Raw genomic sequence first — 25,741 nt, 5'->3', positions numbered from 1 at the left:
GAGATGAGAATGTCAGAAGGTTCTGGAATCTGTACTTGTATCATTGCTGAGCGCAGGATTGTGCAAAAGCAATGCAGTGGAGGTGGGATGCCTAATTAATGAGGAGAATGGCATAGAATTGCACAAGAAAAGATACCAGAACACTTGAAGGAAAACCATTCTTGAGATATCACTAAAATGTGGACAATTATTATTTGCTTTTGATGAAAAGGCCTTAAGACATGGGAGCTATTCAGCCCATCACCTCGTTCTGCCGATGGACATGGCCGATATGTTTCTCATCCCCATTTTCCTGCCTTCTCCCTGTAACCCTTGATGCCTGTCCCAATCAAGAACCTTTCCATCTCTGTCTTACTTGAATGGATTATGAAGCCCCATTGCAGTCAACAGAATGAAATGTCAACAGCTGCGTAGCAGACAGCAGATCTGATCTCATCTAGATTGTGCCAGTCTTCTACCTTTTCCTGTTTAGTGGCTCAAGGCTTCAGAACATTATTCTTTTTTGTTACTGCTGTGCTGCAATTTATTCAAGGCTCTTTATCGCATTGTTTATGCTTTGCTATTTAGTACTACTTAGCAATTTGATTGGCAGTCACAATCCTCCTGATTTATCAGAGTCTTTATTGCTTGCACTAAATTCTGTTGTTAGCGAGGTGGTGGTGGAGAGGGGGAAAGGTGAAATAGGGCAGTATCAGTACGTTTGACATTAGTTCTACCCAAACACAACACTGCAGAGTACGTTGTGTCTAATTTCATTTGGAGACAGAGATGGAAAAGTGTAGACGTTGTTTCCCTTTGAGATTGATAAACAGCTCAGCTGGGAATGCAGCGAGTTTGCCAGATCAACTTTCCTGTCCTTCTCTCGTTCCTTGGCAGGGGCAGTCCTTCGTTGCTATGGCTGGCCATTTAGTGTGCAGCACTTTGCTATTTTGTATTTGGCACTCATTAAAATTTTTGCATCAGAAAATGGATATCTCCCTTTGTGCCAGAGACAAGTGATGTCAACCTCTGACCTGCCCACAAAAGCAACTGGCCAGTCTTATTCTTCACAATTTCAAAAGGGAGAGAGAGAGAGAGAGAGAGAGAGAGAGAGAAAGGGAGGGAGAGCTCTTGTGCTTCTGTTGTGGAAGTGAAGTACTTTTTCTGTCTCTCTCTGTTGGTTCAAGACCAGAGCAGAAATGACCTCTGCTTCAGGAAATGCAACAGGCTTGGAAATTCTTCTTTCAACACTCAAGGTAAGAAGCCCCTTTCTCGTATTCAGTGAAGTCTCTTTTATGAGCAGATTTATAGGTGTAGCTTTTCTCAACTGCTTCCAATTTCAGAAAAAGTGAACAGTCCTCCTCGAATGCATTAAGTAACACTACCTTTAAATTACTCCAACGTGAGAATGTTTGCACATACTTAAACCTAATCAGGTTTGAATTGTGTATTTGCGTATCGCTCCAGATGACACATTGTTGAAACAGAATAAATTAGGTGGAAATTGCTCAAAATTAATATTATTTATAGAAACAAAATTATGGCCCTATGTTCACTGAGTGAATTAACCATGGTTCTGCTTGTAGGGAAAACTATAATTCCAAATTTCTCTAAACTACCATTCACCTGATTATTTCTACTGAAATTGTTAATTAAGTCTTGCTGGAAGAGACTACTAATCAGCTATTATTGTTTGTTGTGCTTCCTGACAAATTACAAAAGTGGTAAAATAGCTTAAGATTCATTGGCAAATATTTCAGTGAATAATGGCATTAATCTCCACTGGATGGGATGGTAGGAATGACAATAAGAAGAGAGACAGAATTGCTTAGGAATATGATCACTGCAGTTGAGAAGAATGAGGGGGGATCTCATAGAAAGATATAAAATTCCAACAGGAATAGACAGGATAAACACAGGAAGGATGTTCCTGATGACTATTTTGGACTGAGATGAGGAGAAGTGTCTTTACTCAGAGAGTGGTGGGCCTGTGGAATTCAGAAAGTGCCACAGAAGGTGGTTGAGGCTAAAACATTGAATGTTTTGAAGAAGGAGTTAGACATGGTTCTTCAGGGTAAAGGGATCAAAGGGTGCAGGGCGAAAATGGGAACAGGTTATTGAGTTGGTGAATGGTGGAGCAGGCTCAGAGGGCCGAATGGTCTAGTCCTGCTCCTGTTTTCCAAATTTCGATGTATCCAGTCACCAGTGCTATTTGTCCAATGGCTTTTAACTTTATGGAAACTGTTATGTTATACTGGCCATTATGTTTAATGAATAAACCATATTTATACAGATGTGCTCGTTGTAAACATTGGGGATTGTACATAGATTAAAAACAAGGCCATTTAATCTTTTAATTATGTTCCATTATTCTATTTAATCATGGCTAATGTTAATCTTTACTCCATTTACTAACCTGATCCCTGGATACTTTTACCAGTAAAAATCAATTGATACAGCATGCACATACATTCGACGGAATGAGTTTTGCAAGATAAAGCGTTCCTAATTTCTCTTCTAATCGGTTGAGCTTTAACTTTAAGAATAAGCAAGACCACACATCAGGGCAAGAGGAAGTAAGAGGTGTAGTTACAAGGTATGAATCTTATAATATTTTAATAATGTATTTATTAAATGCAGCATTTTGATGATAAAGATTAACAACTAAAGCTTTAAGGTGCTTGGCAATGGGAGTAGTGTCATAGAGTCATAGAGATGTACAGCATGGAAACAGACCCTTCGGTCCAACCCGTCCATGCCGACCAGATATCCCAACCCAAGTTAGTCTCACCTGCCAGTACCTGGCACATATCCCTCCAAACCCTTCCTATTCATATACCCATCCAAATACCTCTAAATGTTGCAATTGTACCAGCCTCCACCACTTCCTCTGGCAGCTCATTCCATACACGTAACACCCTCTGTGTGAAAAGGTTGCTCTGTCGGTCTCTTTTATATCTTTCCCCTCTCACCATAAACCTATGCCCTCTAGTTCTGGACTCCCTGACCCCAGGGAAAAGACTTTGCCTATTTACCCTATCCATGCCCCTCATAATTTAGTAAACCTCTATAAGGTCTCCCCTCAGCGTCCGATGCTCCAGGGAAAACAGCCCCAGCCTGTTCAGCCTCTCCCTATAGCTCAAATCCTCTCTCTTTGTTCAGCAACACTCCTTAGGACCTTACCGTTAAGTGTATAAGTCCTGCTAAGATTTGCAGTAAAAATGGAAATTACTACAGAAGAGATGCAGACAGAGGGAATATATTTAAATTGTAGCTCAGAAAACAGGTTAACAACTTAAGTAGTTATTGGAAATAGGAGGAACTGGCTGGTACAAATAATTGCAGAGGACGGAATAATTAAATTAGAAACTGAGTAAGACTTGCATTTCCTAACAAAATGAATAAAATGGTGGTTCACAAATTAGTTTTAAAGTTGCACAGATAGGAATGGCTTGTAGAGATCAACAGAATGCTTAGCCAGAAGACAAAAAGCCAGAAGAAAAAGATAGGCAGAAAAAGCCATGAAAAGAATCAAAGGATCTTTGAGTCTCTTGAAATATTATTTGAGTAACCACAAGAGGCTGCAAAGGATAGCAGGGCAACCAGAGAAGGTATGAGGACTGAGGCATCATGAGAAGACAGAAACACCGTGGAAATGCAGAGATTGTGATGAAGCAGCATTGAATCAGTGACTGGAAGCTAAGATGAGCTAAGGGGTGGCGAGGGAAATTAATGAAGGTTGGAAACAAAGAAGGGTTGATGAAGACCAGTGTGAATAGGATTATGGCTGGTCTTGATAGGACCATGGTTCTGGGATATATTTGACTCGATCCTCGGAATGGTGAAACAATGGCTTGAAAGATTACTAAGGGAAAAATGTATGCGTCTTAAAAGAGAAATCATTGCAAAAAAGCAAACTGGATTCTGTCATTGGTCTATCTGAAAAGGAAAACAACAAAAAATTGTGAATCTTGATTTTAAATCCTCCACCATTATTGGCTACACCTTCATTTACTGAGGCCCCAAAGGCTTATTCTCTCCTCATTCCTCCCCACCTCCAATCCTTGGCGTTCTCTTTGAAGATTACCCTTAAAACCTAACATTTTAGCTTAGCATTTGGTTGCCTATCTCCTTACATTTGGCATGGTGCCATACTTCATTTCAGTGCCTGGAAAAGTTTAATTATGTTAAAGGTGCTGCATAAATATAAATTATTGTTGCTATTGTTTGTACTCATCTGTTTTTTTTTCATAAAACACCAGCTGTTTCTGTAGCTCCTTTCCTCTAACAAGATGAAGGAGTACAATGACAGATTACCTGACTCTGTTTGAATATTTCAGTGAATTTGAGTCAAGTGCACTCACGCAGCAGCTCTGAAATTTTGACTGTTTTGTATTGAATACATTGCAAAAATTCATGGCAAAATGTGTAACTCCTAGCTTCATTTAAAACCATAAGCAGCCTGTGATCAATGCCTGAAACAGTCAGCGAGGGTCCTATTAATTCGAAAACATATGCTCCAAGCTTGTTAACAGGGAGACAATTATGGCAATTTCTGTAATCAATGGAACAATAGAGGCCGATGTCTCTTTTATACCCTCTTGTATAATACTTGAGTTAAAAAGAGACATCCCAAGATAAACAAGACAGAACAGTAGAAATTATGCCTGAAGGAGAAAAAGGATAAGGCAGAGGCAAAGGACCAGCTGCAGAAATATTAGATTGGAATGAAATCATTTTTAATCTAATTTTGGTACACCTGTTGAATGATTTCACTGTCCAATAATCTAGGCCCCCAACTGGAGATGTAAACCATTACAAAGAGCAAACTCATAAAACAGGTTCAATATGTGATAAACCAAGAGAGAACAAGCAAACAGCATGATTACACTGGTCATTGTGTTTCACAATGATTTATCCATGTATGAGATTTTTAGATGCAACTTGTTAAACGAGGAACGCAGCGCAAGTTAACAGAGTAAAAGCTCCTGTTACTAATAGCTTTCTAGGCTAACCCCAAACACAGTTTCTACTTGCCATGAGCCTGTAGCTGCTATTGAGCTGAGAGAGCTGTTCACTGGTTGGCAATCTCAATCAAATGCCACCCAGGTGGTGGCGTGTTACCGTTCACTCCGGGAGCTGGATGTTACTTGCCCCTGTGGGTGTGTTTTGAATGGATGGGATCCAATGTAGACAGGGTGGCTAGCCCACCATCTTCCTCTGTAACACTCCCCTCCCCACCAATATCACCCCCATAATTTAGAGGGTGGACAAATGCTGAAATCAGTAGACCGTTAACCATGTGTAAATAATATTGAAGGGTAGATTGAACTTATTAAAAGCTCAATTGATCCTGATAATATGTTGCCCACGTTCTAAGTATGGCTGACATGGGCAGCTGGCCTGGGAGACCTTTTCTAAAGATTTATAAAATGGCAGGAAGAAAGGGGGAATACAATCTCAAAAAGCTGTCTTACTGGAGGCATCTCTCCTTTCACCCCAAAGATTCTACCCTCCACTTTCTTCCCACCCCCCAATGATTCCAATGCTCTCCCCTCCAAACCCTCGCTGACCCAGTGCCATAGACATACCTCGCTCCTGGGTCCAGAGTCTTGTTTCTTTTTGGGTCTACCTGCAATAATGTGAGCCACCACTACTGGTGTTGTGGCACTGTTGGTACTGCTGGAGTATTGGCTGGCAGCACCTGAGGCATCCCAAATAGGCAGCGTTGCTCACCCGCAGTGGTGCGGTGGAGCAGTCAACTCCTACTTTAGTTTTCTGCCCAGGGAATTGTTGGAGATGTGGATAGTGATGGTAGAAGTTCTATCTTCCATTCCAACTCATGGCTGACCAGGAGTCTTACCTGCCTTTGGAAGGATTCTCGACTTGTTTTGGCTATACTCTGAACAAGGGTCTAGATTAGAGTGGTGCTGTAAAAGCACAGCAGTTCAGGCAGCATCCGAGGAGCAGTAAAATCGATGTTTCGGGCAAAAGCCCTTCATCAGGAATACTCTGAACAAACCTACCGTGAGCATCAAGTCCTCCTGGGAGTGGGACATAAGCCTGGTCCTTTTAACTGAGAGGCAGGGACACTGTCTGAAATACCACTAGGCCTCTTACTAAATTGCCCGTAGTGTTAGGTAAGGGGTACATGTAGGGTAATGGGTGGGTTGCGCTTCGGCTGGTTGGTGTGGACTTGTTGGGCCGAAGGGCCTGTTTCCACACTGTAATGTAATGTAATGTAATCTAATCTAATCTAATCTAAACAATAAGTGGATAGAGTCATAGAGCCATAGAGATATACAGCATGGAAACAGACCCTTCGGTCCAACCTGTCCATGCCGACCAGATATCCCAGCCAAATCTAGTCCCACCTGCTAGCACCCAGCCCATATCCCTCCAAACCCTTCCTATTGATATATCCATCTAAATGTCTCTTAAATGTTGCAATTGTACCAGCCTCCACCACATCCTCTGGCAGCTCATTCCATACACGTACCACCCTCTGCATGAAAATGTTGCCCCTTAGGTCTCTTTTATATCTTTCCCCTCTCACCCTAAACCTATGCCCTCTAGTTCTGGACTCCCCGATCCCGGGGAAGAGACTTTGTCTATTTATCCTATCCATGCCCCTCATAATTTAGTGAACCTCTATAAGGTCACCCCTCAGCCTCCAGTACTCCAGGTAAAACAGCCCCAGCCTGTTCAGCCTTATGCAACGCAATATGGCTGGTTCTGTTTATTTATGTTGATCACCTTTCTCAACAGCAGAAGTTTGCAAATCCAAAAAGCAGCCATGACACCTGCCAAACTTAAAAATTCAGCTAAAACTGGTCAATGTTTCATTTGAAAAACTCAGCACAAATGCCCAATAACCCTTGGAACAATCTTGACACATCAAAGCAAGAAATTATACAAACTTTGTAATTTGAGAAGTGGGTATACACAATATTCTTTTATGTGGACAGTAGGGATGAAAGGAGTTATGCAAATAAAAGCCCCCAAAAATCAAAACATTAAAGGAAGGTTGGATGCTTCCTCAGCTAATTTTGAATTTTAACATTAAAAGTTGTATCTCAATTGATTTTGATAACTTTTGCGTTCAACAATTAATAACCATCCCAGTTATGAAAGAAATAAAGCAACACATGGAATTTCAACAGCACTACGACATAAGACCACTTGTGTGTTCCCAGCTAAGAAATGTATGCTGCCCTTGTTGCCCTAGTTCAGTGACACTATGTACACAATCCATCTCTTCATCACCTTGTAGAGAAATTGTCACCTCCAACCTGATATTCATGTTAGCATTGGTCTTCACCTTCCCAATCATTTCAATGTGTTTTTTCTCCTACAAGCCAGTTAAAAGACACCTCTTCCATTTGGCCTTACATTATTTCCCTTCACTTCAGACTTCATGCCTACCCTCTTCCATCTTGCCCCATCCTAAGCACCGATTATACCTTTACTCCTCTGTCCACTAATTTGTTTCTGCCTTTTCCTTCAGCCTTTCTTTATCAAATTTCCACTTCACTCTACTTGTCTCCCATTCAGTACAACCTATTTCACGCCTCCATCCTCCACTTGCCTTCACTCTTCCACAAGCATTCACTCAACTCTTTTTAATTTATCATCTGTTCCAGTGGTGACACAACACTGTCAGCACAAATAGCCAGATTGAACTCTTTGGATACTGTAGTTGGAAGTTCCCATCCTAGACAAAGTTACCACCACCAGCATTTAGAAGCTGCAATCCCGGGCATTAGCGCAGAGACTGGCCAAGTTATGGAGACCTGTCTAGTCCAGCAGCTTGAGAACTACTTGAAAAAATTGGGACCCAGCTAGTTGCTGTCACTAAATGTTGATGCAATGCCAAAATGTTTGTGTTTTTGAATATAAAAATATGTCCATTAGAAAACCTTTGTCAACACACAAATTGATCAGCAGATTGGTAAATTGGTGTAAAATAGATAAATATCCATCAGGAAAATACTTAGAGAGCTGTGCAGCAAGAGTGAAGAAGCCGGATCAATTGATTACCTCAGTTAGATTGATGGACTGAATGGCCTCCATCTCTAATGTATTCTATAATTCAAAACTCAATTGCTCTCTGGTTGTCTGGAGAGTGCTAAGAGACATATTTCTGAACGTACTTCCCTCGTATCATTGCATGTTTTACGATGAACAAAGCTGCAAAATTTGCAGCTTATTGACAGTCTGAAATTAGGCAACGCACTATTTCAAAGATAGTTGGCCTGCACGGAATGTGAGTACTTTGTTGGCTGGTCTCCAGAGGCCAGCAATTATATATTTGTTGTGGTTGCAGTTTATTCTCAATCTAAAAGCTGATTAAGGTTGTTCTGGGTGAGAGGTTGTTCTGCTTTGAATGCCAGGTGATGAGCCTAAAGTCTGTGACAGTCAACTGACCATTATACAAAGTCAATTCAAATAAGTCTTGGGTAAGTTTTAGAGAAAAGGGCATGTAGGTAAATGGCACCAAGGCTTCAAAATGTTGAATGTAAATGCACATTCTGGTTTTTCTAATCAGACTCTGTGTACAAAAGACCAATTATTTTAAAAATATACTGTTGGCATGGCAATCACTCATTTTAGAAACAGATCAATTTAAACATTTACAACATTTAAAAGACATTTGGACAGGTACAGGGTTTTGAAAGATTTAGATGGATATAGGCCAAATGCAGGCAAATGGGACTAGTTCAATTTAAGAAATCTGGTCAGCATGGACGAGTTGGGCCAAAGGGCCTGTTTTTGTATGACTCTATAACGGCAATGAAAAAAAGCAAAAAAAGAATATATGTCAATGAGGGCAAATGTCAGAATGCTGATTGAAACAGTGACCTGGAGCCAATTTCTATTGTCCCACTGGAAAGAAAAACTTGCATTTACATAGCACCTTTCACATCCACTGGCCATCCTAAAGCACAAATATAGCCAATGAAATACTTTTATAGTCTGTTGTATGTGGGTAATGTGATTGCTGTGTGTGGGAATAAGCAATGTGAAAATGGCCAGATAATTTGTTTATTTTGTGTTGGTTGAGGGGCAAATATTGACCAGGGCTTTAGAGATAACTCCTGTGATCTTCTTTGAGATAGCCCTGTGGGATCTTTAATCGTGAGGGCAGAATTGGTTTTAGTTTAAAGTTTCATCTGAAACACAACACATCCATCAGAGGAGCATTCCTTAAGTATTACACTGCAATGTTAGCCTTGATCTTAGTTCTGGAGTGGTTCTTGAACTCACAGCCCTCTGACTTAGAGGAGAAGTGTTGCCATCTGAGCTGCATCTAATAAACAGCAAGCTCATTAATTGTATCCTATACCATGGGTTCATTGCATAAAAGGCATAGGTCAAACACAATCCTGTTTAGGTTTCATGTTTTTTGTCTATTTTGTTGTAGAGTTCGTATGACGTGCAAAATACTCTCAGCATCCTGCAAATTCTGGATGAATTGCTATCGGCAGGTAAGTATGTGCCACAAAATTCAATTGCTGTTCATTACTTGCATGGAAATTCTGGTTGAAAGCTGTCACAGTTAGTGTCGTTTAGGTTGAATAATTTTGTTTTATCACTTTCTCCTGAGCCTTTTCTTTCATTTCTGTGAGCTGAGATGGGAATTGTACATGTCTCCAACAATGCAGTTTCATAATTATGAAAGTGACTGTGGTTAGTAATTCCCCATGTATGGGAAGTATCTGGCATTCATTCAATATATTCCCTGGTAGCACATTTGAGACTGGAACTCACATCCTATCACTCTCAGGACAGCTGGCTGCAACTGCAGTCCACAGTCCCACTGTTCCATGCTTTGATCTCTTTACAGTAGCCTGTCCCCTAATTTTAGTTCGCAAAATGGTTTCAGTTCACTGATCTGATATTAATGAAGTTGATGGTGTGGAAAGGTATGTTCACCTTACTGTGTCTTTGCAGTCTCAGTACATAGCCAGGAAATGTTAATTATTTCACCAACCTTATCATTCAGTATTGCTGGACTTACAGACCAAATTTTGAAAGCCGTTTACCTAAAAGAAGAATATTAAACAAAATAAAGGATTATCTGTCTGAACTTCTCCCATTTCCTGATTGCAGATTTCCCACATCGCACATTGCTATATGACTTAGCATGAGAATAGTTGAGGACACTGCTTCCTCTCTGTGCTAGCAAGCTGAGATAAGAAATTCATTGCTGTGAGCTCTCCAGTGTATATCTTGTTCCATGTGGGAAACTTACCTTATCCTGCGTAACCACATGTGCAGGAGGGCTCCTCAGATACAGCAGCTTGAAGCCTGGGTTTTGGAGATTGTACAGTCACTGATGCCTTTCCTAAGGTGGTAAATTTGTAGGTGACATGTTTATAGGTGTGTTCACCTGTGGCTTAAGGAGAGAGGGAATGGAGGAACACTAGGCATTTGAGAAGGGCGGAGGGGTTGTACGTGTGTCGCTGAGTATACTTCACCTTCTAACCAGTGTTCAATTCTAAATAATGATATAAGTACAGGCTCATCTTGGGAGTGCAGCCAGAAAGCACTACAATTGGCCTAAGCTGTACATGGAGGGGAGCGCAAAGAAAGCTGGGAGAGCAATAGCTACAGGAGATTTGATATTAGGGGAACAGAGAGGCATTTTAGGGGCCACAGATGTAAATCCAGGTTGCTTTCCCGGTTGCTAGGGTCAAGCAAGTCATTAAACAGTTGCAGAGCACCCTGTCAGAGATGGTGATGGTCATGGTCTATGACCAGGGAGACAGAGCCCTATGGTCGTGAAGTCATAATTTAGAATGCTAGGCAGGAAATTAGCAAGCAGGACCTCAGAGTAAATCTCTAAATTACTAAATAGAAATAGTAAATAAATAAATCTCCACTAAATCTTTACTAAATAAATCTCTAAATGGAAATAGGAGAATGAGGTGGGTGAATGTGTGTGACTGAAGTGATTGAACAGAAGGAAAGGCTTTCTATTCTTGGAATGATGTGACCAGCTATCTGCGTGAATGGATTGAAAGGGTTGAGGAAGGGCTTATGCCGGAAACGTTGACTCTTCTGCTCCACGGACGCTGCGTGACCTGCTGTGCTTTTCCAACACCACACTCTCGATATCTGTGGGATTGGACTGAAAGGGTTGCACAAGCAGAGCTGGGATCTGTTGTTTTGTGGGCCAATTTGTTTGTGCTATTTGAAAGAGTTAAACCAAACTTGGCAGGGGAATGGGAACCAGGACCAAATCTTAGAGAGGAATACCAACATTCTACAATAGAAAATATTAGGTGATTCAGAGTAATGGATAAGTAATAAAGTCTAAATTAGTGTTCCTGTGCATGTATATGAATGTGTGGAGTGTGGTAAATAAGATTGGTGAGTGTCAGGAGCAGGTAGCCATTTGGATGTATAGCCTATAGCATAAATGGAGACCTAGCTCAAAGAGAGACAGGAACTAGATAGTAAACATACCTGGATACAAGGTGTTCTAGAGACATAGAGAAATAAGTATCTGGGAAGAGAAGTCTGAATGTTGTGGATTTGTTTGGTATCCCTTTTTTGAAGAAGTATGATATCATTTAGATTTGGTTCTGGGACACATTTAGGGAAGGTAGGCCATAAGATGTCGGAGCATTTAGCCCATTGAGTCTGCTGTGCCTGTCAGTGAGTTCATGGCTGATCTGGCAATCCTCAACTCGACTTTCCTGCTTTTTCTTTAAACCTTTGATTCCCTGGCTGATTTAAAAAGCTGTCTGTCTTGGCCTTGAACATACTTAACAACACAGCCTTGACAGTCCTCTGCGTGAAAGAAATCCATGTATTCACTACCCTCAGAGAACAAATTCTTCCTCATTGTTGTCTTAAATGTGTGATCTCTTAGTCTGAGATTGTGGCCTCTGGATCTAAACAGAAGTGGGTACTGAAGGGCTTTTGCCTGAAATGTTGGTTTTCCTGCTTCTCAGATGCTGCCTGACTTGCTGTGCTTTTCCAGCACCACTCTAATCTTGCTTCTGGTTCTAAACCCTCCCACAAAGGGAAAAATCTTTTCCGCATCCACCTTTCATCCTCAGAATCTTTGCATGTTTCAAAAATGTTGCCTCTGTAAATTCAGGTTCAACCTGCTGAACATCTCCTCTGAGACAGGTCAGGTGCCTTTAGAATTGTTAAAAGTAGGCATAAATGTGCGTAAAAGTGTATAGTCTCATTGTCAAATAACTGTCAAAGCTGTAAATAAAAACTGTAAAAGCTGTCAACCATCACTCAGGGGTTATTAAGACTGTCAAGGCATTTTAAGTAAATACAGTCCCTTCAATCTTTGAAAGACATGTCATTAAAGTCTAAAAGAAGACTGTAATCTATTTTACTCTATCCGTTGACATAAGCCTAAAGATTTCCATCACTGGATTAATGCTGCATGACTGATTTCACAAAGAATTGATTACTAGATTTTGGCCTTTTTGATGCGGAATTATGAATTTATTGCTTGTCCATTAGAATGAAATGGTTGTTTTGATAAGACCTGATTGAGGCAAAGAAATTCAAAAGTGGTAAATATGTTTTTCTGAATATGAATATTTTTCTCAATGCAATGAAGTCTGCAATTCAGTTCCTTTATTTAATAGAATTTTATTTCTCCTCATGTGTGCATGGATCCTGAGGTCTCCCTATGGTGGATACATAGTCCTCAGGATATTAAGGGAAAGGGAAATAGGTGCTGGGTGAGGGCGAGGGTAGTCACGAGTTAGCGATAAGTTGGCATTGGCTTTAATGTGTCTGGGATTGGTTACAGAGACTGGCATGGAGGTTATGGAAGGGTCTAAGAGTGAAGAGATGTTCTGTTCATAATTCAGAATGGGGTATGTGCAGGGCTATGATACGTTAGGTGGAATACGTTGCACAGCTGGTGCATGGGGAGCACGTGGGGGTGAGGGCTTGAGGAATGCTTTATGTGTTAATCTCTCTTTTTAACCAATGGACACAATGCCAGAGCCCTGTGCTAGTCTGTATGCCAGCTCACATTTGGGAATCCTCCTCAAGTCTTCATTGGTTACTCTCTCCAATTCTAATCCAGCCTTCCCTTGCATCAAAAACTGGAAGCTTGGCCATTCATTTCTAAACATCTCTTCACTCTTAGGCCTTCCCACAATCTCCATGCCAGCCTCTGTAACCTGTAACCCTGACCCATTGAAGTGCATGCTAACTTATCGCTAACTCATGACAATTCACGCCCTCAACCAGCACCTATTCCCCTTTCCCTTAACAAACTGAGGACTATGTATCCACCATAGTGAGACCTCAGGATCCATGCACACATGAGGAGAAATGACGTTCTATTAAATAAAGGAACTGGACTGTAGACTTCATTACATTGGGGAAAAATATTCACATTCAGAAAAACATATTTAGGTTTGCAGAGCCAGGACCTCTCCTGTGTCTCTGTACCCAGTCTGGGAATGAGAATCCAAAGTGCATTCCTCCAAAGCCCCAGAAAGGTTTTGGAGGAATTGGGTTGTAAATGACTATGCTATAAAAGAACAGGAGGGGGGAACGGGTCATTGGTTGTATAGCCTCCAGTCAAAAAAATGCACCGATCCCAGGAGATTTGTTCTGGCATGGCCAGGGGCAACAAGTATCATCATAACAGGATTTACTCCTAGCAGTGGGTTGAACAAATTCTCCAAAAACTGAGGAAAGTGACTAGCCATGGACGTGCTTTGTAACATGGAGGTATATTAACTCATTGGAAGCTAGGCGCAACTGTGACCCGTTTGCTAAAAGACAGTAATTCTGTGAAGAGTGTAATCAGCACTGAGTATAAAAAGGGATTGTTCTTCTCTGATGTTTGAAATATAAGTTGCCTCGTAAAGGAAAAGCAGTGTCTCGGCATTAAAGCTTTTAGCCATTTGTTACATTAAATGCTTTAAAATGTAAAATCTAGCTGTGGTGTTATTTCAGCTTGTGACTGGAAGTTTGAATCTCTTTCTAAACATTACCAGTCTCTATGAAGATCATAGCAACATAAATTATTGCAAGTGGTGGAAAGGGTTGGAAAGTAGTTCATAAAGCATACAGACGTTATTAATAGGAGTACTGTATAGAGTACAAAAGCAGGGAAGTTACACTATAACTCCATGAAACACAAGTTGAGCCTCATCTAGAATATTGTGTCCAGTTCTGGGCACCACATTTGGACAGCATCAGGAAGCATGTAGAAGGAATTCATGGAAATGATCCCAGGGATGAGGAGCTTCAGTTATGGAAATAGGTTCAAGAAGTTGGGAAGAGTTTCTTTTGGAGAAAGAGAAGGCTGAGAGGAGTGTTGGTCTTCAGAATTGTGAGGGATGTGGACAGAGTAGAGATGGAGAAACCTCCGAGCTGGGTAAGTACTGAGAACCAAATGACACAGGTTTAAAATGATTGGCAATAAAAACGATGGCAGCATGAGAAAAATCTTCCTGTTGCAACAATGGTTAGGAGCTGGAATACACTGCCTGGGACTATGGTGGAGACAGTCCACCTGGGGCATTCAAGAAGCAATTGGTTTATTAGGTAAAGGGTTCCAGGGAGGGCATCAGGTGAATTGCTCCTTTAGAAATCCAGTATAGACACAGCAGGCTGAATGGACTCCTTCTGTTTTGTAATCACTCTGCCATACTCGCACAAATTCAGTTCTTCGTGCACTAGCCTCCTACATACAAAACATTCTATTCAGACCGAAAGTAGTGCAATCCAATGCCAAAGAAACAGAAACCTGAGATGGTTCTTGGCTGGTATTCCTTCAGCATCATCAGGTCACATTTTAGAGAAGCTCATCAAACTTATGCCAACTTGTGAAGAGAATTAACTTCCATTACTTCTCTACATCTCCACCTTTGAGAATCTCTTTAAAACAAACTCCTTTGGCTACGCTATTTGTCCTAATTGCTCTTTCCTTTGCTTTGCATCATTTTTAAATCTTGGTTTTGCTCATGTGAAGCTTTATATATGATAAGATGTTAGATTAACATTTTATTACGTTTTTTTAATCTTCATTTTGTTTTAGGGACAGTCAAAAGGATCCGTTACATGATTTCTAAAGGAGGCAGTGAGGCACTCTTGCATACACTAATTAACATGACCAGAATATTTCCTCCAAATTACGATGTCCTCTTGCCTCTATTGCACTTGATCGTCAAAGTTGGACAAAGAGGTAAGAAACAGAGTTTAATGTTGTATTTTGCATTTTGGCATTTGAGAAAGGAAATGCTATTGATGTGGTCTTAAGGTGAGAGGTGAAAGATTTAAGAAGAACATGAGGGACAACTTTTTTACACAGAGAGTGGTTCATGTGTGGAATGAAGTGGTGGATTCGGGTACAGTTACAATGTTTAAAAAACATTTGGATAAGTTCATGAATAGGAAAGGTTTGGAAGGAAATGGGCCAAGTGTAGGCAGGTGGGATGAGCTTAGTTTGAGATTATGGTGAGTATTGACTTGGTGGACTGAAGGGTCTGTTTCCATGCTGTATGACTCTGTAACTGTGAAATTGCAACAAAGCATCTGCCAAGACAGCAGAAAGGACAGTTAAGAAAATGTAATTGTGTATAGAATTACAAACAATGTGGCAGAGGATGTATGACAGTCATTTCTAGAAAGCCAAGTTCAAAACAGACACTTAAAATTATTTTTTTTTCTTACTGGAAAGCTGTAAAACTGTAGTTTGTGATGTTGCGTAAGGGAATTTCTTGTGCACTATACAGATGTAACTATCATAGATCAGAAACTGAGAAGCAAAACCAAAACTTTCAGAGAACACCAAACTAGGGAAATGACAATTGGTGATAAATGTTGTGAAAGATTGCAAAAGGTAAATTATTAAGCAGTTGTAGGCCAGTGTGTAAAATTATGATGTAATACCACTGAACATTAAGAATGGCAGACAAAAGCAGTGACTTCAATGGTAAGGGTTCAAATGGAGCATACAAACGGAGATCATTTTCTTAGTGTAAATTGATAAGGTGAGGACAGAAGATGTGGAATCTTTAATTTTTGATGGTAGTGGCTTAGGGAAGAATATCCCAGCTGGGATATAATGGTGAACCTGTATACAATCTTAATTAGGTATCAGATATGGCTTATGTGAATTACATCTTGGATATCGTGTACCATTGGCCTGTAACAAAATGGATCTAAAAGCAAGTTGTTTTACAAAGTGCGTTTGTTATTAAAGTGTCTGGGGAGAATGTAGTAATGTGGAGAAAAACATGATTGCCAGCTGAATGAACTAAAATGGCTTCTTACATTGGATGATTCTAGAACAATTTATTCTAGTGATATAAGAAAGACAGAGAACATCCTATGGTCAATAATAGGCTTTTGGAAATCTGTCCCAGCTCCATTTTGACCACGGAATAGGGGAACATAATTAATTGTCACTCCATCTGGAGTTTTGTAAAACTATATCTGATGACGTTTTGTCACAGACAAGAGGTTTGGACAGAAAGCTCAAGAAATTGGAGCCATTAATGAGACCTTGAACCTACTGAAGCACAGTCTACCACAGCCCAAGTACGTCACTCCCTGTTTGTGGGTTCTCAAGATCTATGCTACAAGTGGTAAGTGTCACCGAAGGTCACAAACGTGGAAACTTTAAATGACTTCTTCTATCAAGTTCTACTGTGACCTGCATTAATTGAGAGCTTTGTAATGGACTCCAGGATTTCTGACTCTCTAGACATCAGTTTTAGTGGAATGCGATTCTTGTAATCTACCTGCTGAGCTTGTTGAGAAATTCAAATCAAATAAGCTGTGTCTATGAATACATTTGGCTGCACTTCAAATTTATTTCAGTGTCTTTGAATCATTTCCTTTGGGCTTCACATAATTGAATTTAACTCATTCACTCACTCCCATGATGCAATGTCCCCACTCATTTGCTTACTAGGAAATCTCTGATCCTTTCAATAGCTAAAATTATTCTGATATTCATTTCAGAGTCCTATACTCATCTGCTACTCATCCTTTGATCAGGGTTTGTGACTTCTAATATATTATTGGATACTTGCTTGTGGCGGGGTAGGAGGGGGAGCTTTATTCCCAATATCAACAGTATTTGTTCATCACTGAAAATAATTTAGCATTTTGTTCAAGATTTCTGTCTTGCATTGGCCTGGGTGCAATAATAAATAAAATGTAGTACAAGGATATCAGCATGAAGAGAGAACAACATTTTTTTCAGCAAACTCAAATTCAGCACAACCAACCAACTATTCATTTTGAACTTCGACAAGGGAGCCTCCAAAATGTCCACCTTCTTCCTCAACTGAGGGTTCCTCAACACTGTTATTGCCCAGGCCCTCACTTCAGCCCTTACTCCCTCTCCTCCTTCCCACAACAGCAAATAGGGTCCCCCATGTCCTCACCTACCATCCCAACAGCATCCACATCTAGAGGATCATTAAGTGCCATTTCTGCCACCTCCAGCAAAATGCGATCACTAGACACATATTCCCTCCCCTTCCCTCCCTTGTCTGCCTTCCGCAGGGACCGTTCCCTCCGAGATACCCTGGTCCACTCTTTCTTCATTCCCAACAGCCCACTTCCACTACCTCCCCCGCCCCCATCTCCTAACAGCCTCACGGGACCTCCCCCTGCAATTGCCAAAGGTGTAACACCTGCCCATTTACTCCCTCCCTCCTCAGTATCCAAGGGCCCAAACACACCTTCCAAGTGAAGCAGCACTTTACCTGCAATTCACACAATCTAGTCAACTGTATTCACTGCTCACAATGTGATCTCCTCTACACTGGGAAAACAAGGCGTAGACTGGGTGACCATTTCACAGGCACTTGTGTCCTGTTCTCAAAAAAGACCTTGAGCTTCCAGTTACCTGCCTCATTAACACACCACCCTGTTCCCTGGCCAACATCTCTGTCTCAGGCTTGCTGCAGTGCTCCAGTGAAGCTCAGCTGGAGGAACAGCACCTCATTTTCCACTTGGGGACCTTGCCTTCTGGACTCAATATCGAGTTCAATAATTTTCAGGCTTGAGCTCTCCCATGTCCTTACCCCAGCCCCCACACACCAGGACTTGTTGACATATAGTCAGTTATTCCACACAACCCTTGTTAGCTACAAACAGTCCCCATTAATAGTTATTCACCCTCTTAGCCAGATTGTTATTCACTCCTTTATATATCCGATTGCTCTTCTCTCTCTTTGGGCTCTATCTCCATCTATTTTTAATTCTTTAACCCCTCCCCCCACCCTATCTTCTGCAGATAAACCAACATTTATCTGGCTACCATTAGTTATGAGGAAGGGTCACTCGACCTGAAACGTTAACTCTGATTTCTCTCCACAGATGCTGCCGGATCTGCTGAGCTTTTCCAGCAATGTTGATTTTTGTCTCTTATTCATTTCTTTTTTTTCATTTTCACACATTTTGACCATATTTGTTATACATGCTTTTCCTTCAGCTATATAGTTTGATACTGCTGGTCTGAAACAGAAACAGCAAATGCTGAAAGTGCAGGCAGCATCATACAGAGAGAGAGAGAGAGAGAGAGAATACAGAGTTAATGTTCCAATTCTGTGACCTTGCTTCTGATGCGCAGCATTAATGTTTCCTCTGCTCTTGTCTCGGTGCTTAACTCTGGCTATTGACATTGCCCATTTCAATAAATCTAGTTGTTAAATATTTCCAACGTGACCCTCCTCAGTATGCTGTCTATTCCTGAAGTTGTTGCCTTATAATAATGAGGTTTTTTTTTTACTCATAAAGTACCTCTGTAGTATGTCACCCTGACACGTTTCCAATGTGTTTTCTGATCACAGCCTGTTTCATCTGGTATATGTCCCTTTCTAGGGAGTTGTTCTGGTTAATGTTGACCTCAGGCAGTTGTGTGCTGCTCTGTTCTGATCACAGGCACTTGTATGCAATATCTGTTTGATCAAAGGAAGCATTACTGAGCATGCACTTGCCCCCTGAGTGACAATGTGAGAGGGAGATGGCAACAAAGGTCTAATTCCTTTCCCCGTTTGGGTGGGAGAATTATCAATAGGGAAATGATAATTGCTCTTGCTGATTTCAGAGGATAAGCAGCACAGAAACAGGCTATTCAACCTAATCAGTTCATGATCTCAGGGTAGCTTCAATAACACTAGAAAGAGTGATCTGTTGTTACATTTTCCAATTTTATTTGATCCTGTTCCAAAAGAGTATCTTCACCAGTTGTGATAGCTAGGGGATAGAGAACTCTTTTTACAGTTTACCTTGGCTATCAGCTCCGTCTTCCTTATCACCTAAAGATAACAGACCAAACCTCAGACTTTTAGGCTTTAACAGTTAATTTACCTATTTAAAGCAAAAATAAAACAAACCAATAATACAATAAAATTAGATGGTTCAATTTGCAAACAACACTAATACAAACTTAATGTTTTTGTGTACTGTAACACAGTGAACAAGGTTACCTCAGAGTACAACAGGATCTGGACCAGATGGGCCAATAGGCTGAGGAGTGGCAGATGGAGTTTAATGTAGGTAAATGTGAGGTGTTGCAATTTGGAAAAGAAAATCAGAGCAGGACTTACACATTTAATGGTAAGGTCCTAAGGAGTGTTGCTGAACAAAGAGACCTTGGAGTGCAGGTTCATAGCTCCTTGAAAGTAGAGTTGCAGGTGGATAGGATAGTGAAGAAGGCATTTGGTATGTTTTTCTTTATTGGTCAGAGTATTGAGTACAGGAGTTGGGAGGTCATGTTGTAGCTGTACAGGACATTGGTTAGGCCACTTTTGGAATATTATGTGCAATTCTGGTTTCTTTCCTATCGGAAGGATGTTGTGAAACTTGAAAGGGTTCAGAAAAGATTTACAAGGATGTTGTCAGGGTTTGAGGATTTGAGCTACAGGGAGCAGCTGAACAGGCTGGGGCTGTTTTCCCTGGAGCGTCGGAGGCTGAGGGGTGACTTTATAGAGGTTTATAAAACTTTATAGAGGTTTATAGAGGGCATGGATAGGATAAATAGTCAAGGTCTTTTCCCTGGGGTTGGGGAGTCAAGAACTAGAGGGCATAGGTTTAGCGTGAGAGGGGAAAGATATAAAAAAAGACCTATAGGGCAACATTTTCATGCAGAGGGTGTTACGTGTATGGAATGAGCTGCCAGAGGAAGTAGGGGAGGCTGGTACAATTGCAGTATTTAAAAGGCATCTGGATGGGCATATGAATGGGAGAGGTTTAGACGGATATGGGCCAAGTGTTGGTAAATGAGACTAGATTAGTTGAGGATATCTGGTCAGCATGGACGAGTTTGACTGAAGGGTCTGTTTCTGTGCTGTACATCTCTATGACTATGACACTGAGGCAGGTCTTAATTTCAACAGGCTTGTACACATTAATGTCAGGTTAGCGAGAACAAAACTGCTTGGCATGCCAGTGCTAAACCTTCCTGATAATTTGGTCAAGTGCGTGATATAACCTTGCCTTCGCAGAATTTGTTTGTAAAGTTTATACATTTAATGCTTTTCAGTTGTAACTGGTGCTGCACTCGGTAAGAGTGGAATTACAAGACTGCTGTTCAAACTGATATCTCCGTATACAACCAGGAACACAAAGGCTGTAAGGTAAGGATTGAAACCCGTAATTTTGCACAGTTAATCTTCAATGTACACTCTGCCTCAGGATGATTTCTCCCTGCTTGGCTGAATGTTTTCAGCTGTTTCACTGTGATGATTACATGAAAATTAAGTATTTGATGTTATTGTCTATTCATCATTATTTGCCCTTGGGTAGGTCTGGACTCAGTCTCTCATGTTAGATTCTTGTGCCAGTTGGTATGGAAGAGCTGCTGGGGTGGTTTCTACTCATTGACCTCAGGTTCACTTTTTGTTCATTTTCTTTCAGATGGGCTGCAACTTCGGTGAAAGAGCCCTGCTTAGTCTTTCTGGTGGGAGTGATGCAGGGTAGATTGGGGGTTGTGAGTGCAACAATTGCACAGTAGCTTCCAATTCTGGGCATTAATACCTCTCTGAGAAAGAGAAAATTCCTTCTTCACTTTTGCCTTAAATGGGAGACACCTTTGCTTTAATACTGCATACCATCCCCCACTTGAGTTTTAGATTTCCCCATTAATTGAAACATCCTATGTTGGCTCAGTGGTTAGCACAGCTGCCTCACAGAGCCAGGGTCCCAGATTTGATTCCAGCCTTGGGTGACTGTCTTTGAAGAGGTAACAAGTATGTTAGACCGGAGAAACCCAGTGGATGTTATCTACCTAGACTTCCAAAAGGTCTTTGATAAGGTGCATCACGGGAGGCTGCTGAGTAAGGTGAGGGCCCATGGTGTTCGAGGTGAGCTACTGGCATGGATTGAGGATTGGCTGTCTGACAGAAGGCAGAGAATTGGGATAAAAGGTTCTTTTTCGGAATGGCAGCTAGTGATAAGTGGTGTCCCGCAGGGTTCAGTGTTGGGGCGCCAGCTGTTCACTTTATATATTAATGATCTGGATGAAGGGACTGGGGGCATTCTGGTGGTTTGCTGACGATGTGAAGTCAGGCAGGTAGTACTGAGGCGCTGGGGAGGCTGCAGAAAGATTTAGACATTTTAGGAGAGTGATCCATGAAATGGCTGCTGAAATTCAATGTGAGCAAAGTGGGCGGCACGGTGGCACAGTGGTTAGCACTGCTGCCTCACAGCGCCAGAGACCTGGGTTCAATTCCCGCCTCAGGCGACTGACTGTGTGGAGTTTGCACGTTCTCCCTGTGTCTGCGTGGGTTTCCTCTGGGTGCTCCGGTTTCCTCCCACAGTCCAAAGATGTGCAGGTCAGGTGAATTGGCCATGCTAAATTGCCCGTAGTGTTAGGTAAGGGGTAAATGTAGGGGTATGGGTGGGTTACACTTCGGCGGGTCGGTGTGGAACTTGTTGGGCCGAAGGGGCTGTTTCCACACTGTAATGTAATCTAAATCTAATCTAAATGCAAAGGTCTTTCGCTTTGGAAAAAAGTAAACAGGCATGGACTATTTTCTAAATGGTGAGAAAATTCATAAAGCCAAAGTACAAAGGGATCTGGGAGTGCTAGTCCAGGATTCTCTAAAGATTGACTTGCAGGTTGAGTCTGTGGTTAAGAAAGCAAATGTAATCTTGACATTTATCTCAAGAGGATTGTAATGTAAAAGCAGTGATGTGCTACTGAGACTTTATAAAGCTCTGGTTAGACCCCATTTGGAATACTGTATCCAGTTTTGGGCCTCAGGAAGGACACACTGGCACTGGAGTGTGTCCAGCAGGGATTCATATGGATAATCCTTGGAATGGTAGGCCCAATATACGATGAATAGCTGAGGATCTTGGGATTGTATTCATTATCGTTTGGAAGATTGAGGGGAGATCTAATAGAAACCTACTAGATAATGCATAGCTTAGAAAGAGTGGGCGCTGGGAAATTGTTTCCAAGATGTGGGGATACTAGGACCCGTGGACACAGCCTTAGAATAAGATGGGTCAATTTAGAATGGAAATGAGGCGGCATTTCTTTACCTAGAGAGTGGTGGGCCTGTGGAATTCATTGCAACAGAGTGCAGTGGCGGCCGGGACGTTAAATGTCTTCAAGGCAGAGATTGATAAAATTCTTATTCTAGCAAGGAATTAAAGGATATGGGGAGAGTGAGGATAAGTGGCGTTGAAATGCCCCTCAGCCATGATTGAATGGCGGAGTGGACTCGATGGGCCGAATGGCCTTGCTTCCATTCCTATTTCTTATGGTCTTATGGTCTTCTTATGGTACTATGGTCTGTGTGGAGTTTACACATTCTCCCCGTGTCTGTGTGGGTTTCCTCCGGGTGCTCCGGTTTCCTCCCACAGTCCAAAGATGTGCAGGTTAGGTGAATTGGCCATGCTAAATTGCTTGTAGTATTAGGTGCATTAGTCAGGGGTAAATACGGGGTAGGGGAATGGGTCTGGGTGGGTTACTCTTTGGAGAGTTGGTGTGGACCTGTTGGGTCTGATTCCATGTTATAGGGAATCTAATTTAATCCTCGCATCGATCATTTCAAGCCCACTCAAAATATTATGTTTCAAAAAGATCATCTCTTAGTCTTCTAAGAATAGTCTTGCAGCCTAATGAGTGATGGTGACACTTCAGAATAGAATGGAACTGTTTTTATTAATTTTTGATATGATCATCCCTCTATCAACTTTCCCGCACAAAATATTTGTAACCTGTTTATGCCCTGGAAGGTATTTCCATATTATTTTATACAATCAGTGGCTCAGTGGTTAGCACAGCTGCCTGACGTGCCAGGGACCCGGATTCGATTCACACTTGGGCAACTGTCTCTGTGGAGTTTGCCCATTCTCCCCATGTCTATGTGGGTTTCCTCCAGGTGCTCTGGTTTCCTGCCACAGTCCAAAGATGTGCCGGGTAGGGTGGATTTGGCCTTGCTAAATTGTCTGTTGTGTCCAGGGATGTGCAGGCTGGGTAGATTAACCATGGGAAATGCAGGGTTGCTGGGATAGGTTAGGAGTGTGAGTCTGGGCAGTATGCTCTTTGGAAGGTCAGATGGACTCAATGGGCCAAAAATCTAATTTCACACTGTAGGGGTGCTGTGATTCTGTGATCAGAGTGTTCTGAATTTGATAAATACATTTTAAACTTATTAGCATAATAGACAGAAAATCACAAGCCAGATGTATGAGGTGGAAAATTTCCTTCTGCTTGCTCTATCAGAGATTTTGCCAACTTAATCAGCATTTACAAACATAACTTTCTATAAAGAAGGCTAATTAAATGCTTAAATGTTCGTTGTTTGTATAGACTTCAGCCTGTTTTTGAAATAATTTCTTTATGTTGCTCAAGGGGTTTTAACTTGTTTATGTAATAAATAAGTGAGTGACTGATAATTCTATTAGTTTTGAAATAATGATGGAAAAGGATAGAGTGGATCTAAAAGTTGAAGTTCGAAATTGGAGGGAGGCTAATTTTGACGGTATTAGGCAAGAGCTTTCAAAAGCTGATTGGGGGCAGATGTTCACAGGTAAGAGACAGCTGGAAAATGGCAAGCCTTCAGAAATGAGATAGCGAGTGTTCCAGAGACTGTATATTGTTGTTGGGGTGAAAGGAAAGGCTAGTAAGTGTAGGAAATGCTGGATGACTAAAGAAATTGTGGGTTTGGTTAAGAAGAAGAAGGAAGCGTATGTAAGGTTTACACAGGAGTGATTAAATGAATCCTTAGAAGAGTATATAGGCAGTAGGAATATACTTAAGAGTTAAATCAGAAGGGCAAAAAGTAGACATTAGATAACTTTGGCAAATAGGGTTAAGGAGAATCCAAAGGGATTTAATAAATACATTAAGGACAAAAGAGTAACTAGGGGGAGAATAGAGCTCCTCAAAGATCAGCAAGGTGGTCTTTGTGTGGAGCTGCAGAAGATGGGGGAGATAGTAAATGAGTATTTTGCATCAGTGTTTACAGTGGAGAAGGACATGGAAGATATAGAATGTGGGGAAATACATGGTGACATCTTGAAAAATGTCCATACTGCAGAGAAGGAGGTGCTGAATGCCTTGAAATACATAAAAGTGGAAAATCCCCAGGACCTGATCAGGTATACCTTAGGATTCTGTGGGAAGCTAGGGAAATGATTGACAGGCCCCTCACTGAGATATTTGTATCGTTGATAGTCACAGATAAGGTGCTGGAAGACTGGAGGTTGGCTAACGTAGTGCCACTATTTAAGAAAGGCGATAAGGAAAAACCAGGGAACTATAGGCCAGTGGGTCTGACATTGTTGGTGGGCAAGTTGTTGAAGGGAATCCTGAGGAACAGGATTTACATGTACTTGGAAAGGCAAGGACTGATTAGGGATAGTCAACGTGGCGTTGTGCATGGGAAATCATGTCTCACAAACTTGTTACTTCTTCAAAAAATTCAATCAAAGAGGATTGATGAGGGTGGTAGATGTGATCTATATGGACTTCAGTAAGACGTTCGACAAGGTTCCTTAGGGTAGGCTGTTTAGCAAGGTTAGGTCTCATGGAATACAGGGAGAACTAGCCATGTGGATCCAGAACTGGCTCAAAGGTAGAAGACAGAGGGTAGTGATGGAAGGTTGCTTTTCAGACTGGAGGCCTGTGACCAGTGGAGTGCCACAAGGTTTGGTGCTGGGTCCACTACTTTTCATCATTTATATAAATGATTTGGATATGAACATAGGAGGTATAGTTAGTAAGTTTGCAGATGACACTGAAATAGGAAGTAAAGTGGACAGAGAAGAAGGTTACCTCAGAGTACAATAGGATCTTGATCAGATGGACCAATGGGCTGAGGAGTGGCAGATCAAGTTTAATTTAGATAAATGTGAGGTGCTGCATTTTGGAAAAACAAATCAGAGCAGGGCTTATTTGCTCAATGGTAAGGTCCAAGGGAGTTTTGCTGTGCAAAGGGACCTTGGAGTGCAGATTCATAGTTCTTTCAAAATAGAGTTGCAGGTAGATAGGATACCAAAGAAGGCATTTGGTATGCTTTCCTTTATTGGTCAGAGCATTGAGTATTGGCGTTGGGAGGTCATGGTGCAGCTGCTTGTGACATAGGTTAGATCATCTTTGGAATATTGTGTGCAATCCTGGTCTCCTTCCTATCGGAAAGATGTTGTGAAATTTGAAAGAATTCAGAAAAGATTTACAAGGATGTTGCCAGGGTTGGAGGATTTGAGCTATAGGGAGAGGCTGTTTTCCCTGGAGTGTCAGAGGCTGAGGCGGTGACCTTATAGAGGTTTATAAAATCAT

At 41.4% G+C, this 25,741-nt stretch overlaps 1 protein-coding gene across 1 annotated transcript in view; it reads left to right on the top strand.

Annotated features, from left to right (window-relative positions):
• The first annotated feature begins 880 nt into the window (after window positions 1-880).
• The window catches only part of LOC122540843 (cytosolic carboxypeptidase 4-like), a 244,133-nt gene continuing 219,272 nt past the window's right edge, over window positions 881-25,741 (top strand). Inside the window, exons 1-5 of the mRNA XM_043677060.1 lie at window positions 881-1,235; window positions 9,404-9,467; window positions 15,023-15,169; window positions 16,443-16,574; window positions 20,489-20,582. Of these exons, the coding sequence (XP_043532995.1) occupies window positions 1,179-1,235; window positions 9,404-9,467; window positions 15,023-15,169; window positions 16,443-16,574; window positions 20,489-20,582 (494 nt within the window). The 5' untranslated portion in view covers window positions 881-1,178. The remainder of the gene's footprint in view (window positions 1,236-9,403; window positions 9,468-15,022; window positions 15,170-16,442; window positions 16,575-20,488; window positions 20,583-25,741) is intronic.

The sequence above is a fragment of the Chiloscyllium plagiosum genome, chromosome 36, assembly GCF_004010195.1.
Source record: "Chiloscyllium plagiosum isolate BGI_BamShark_2017 chromosome 36, ASM401019v2, whole genome shotgun sequence".
In the NCBI taxonomy this organism is placed as follows: Eukaryota; Metazoa; Chordata; class Chondrichthyes; order Orectolobiformes; family Hemiscylliidae; genus Chiloscyllium; species Chiloscyllium plagiosum.
This window is presented reverse-complemented; position numbering and strand designations above follow the sequence as displayed.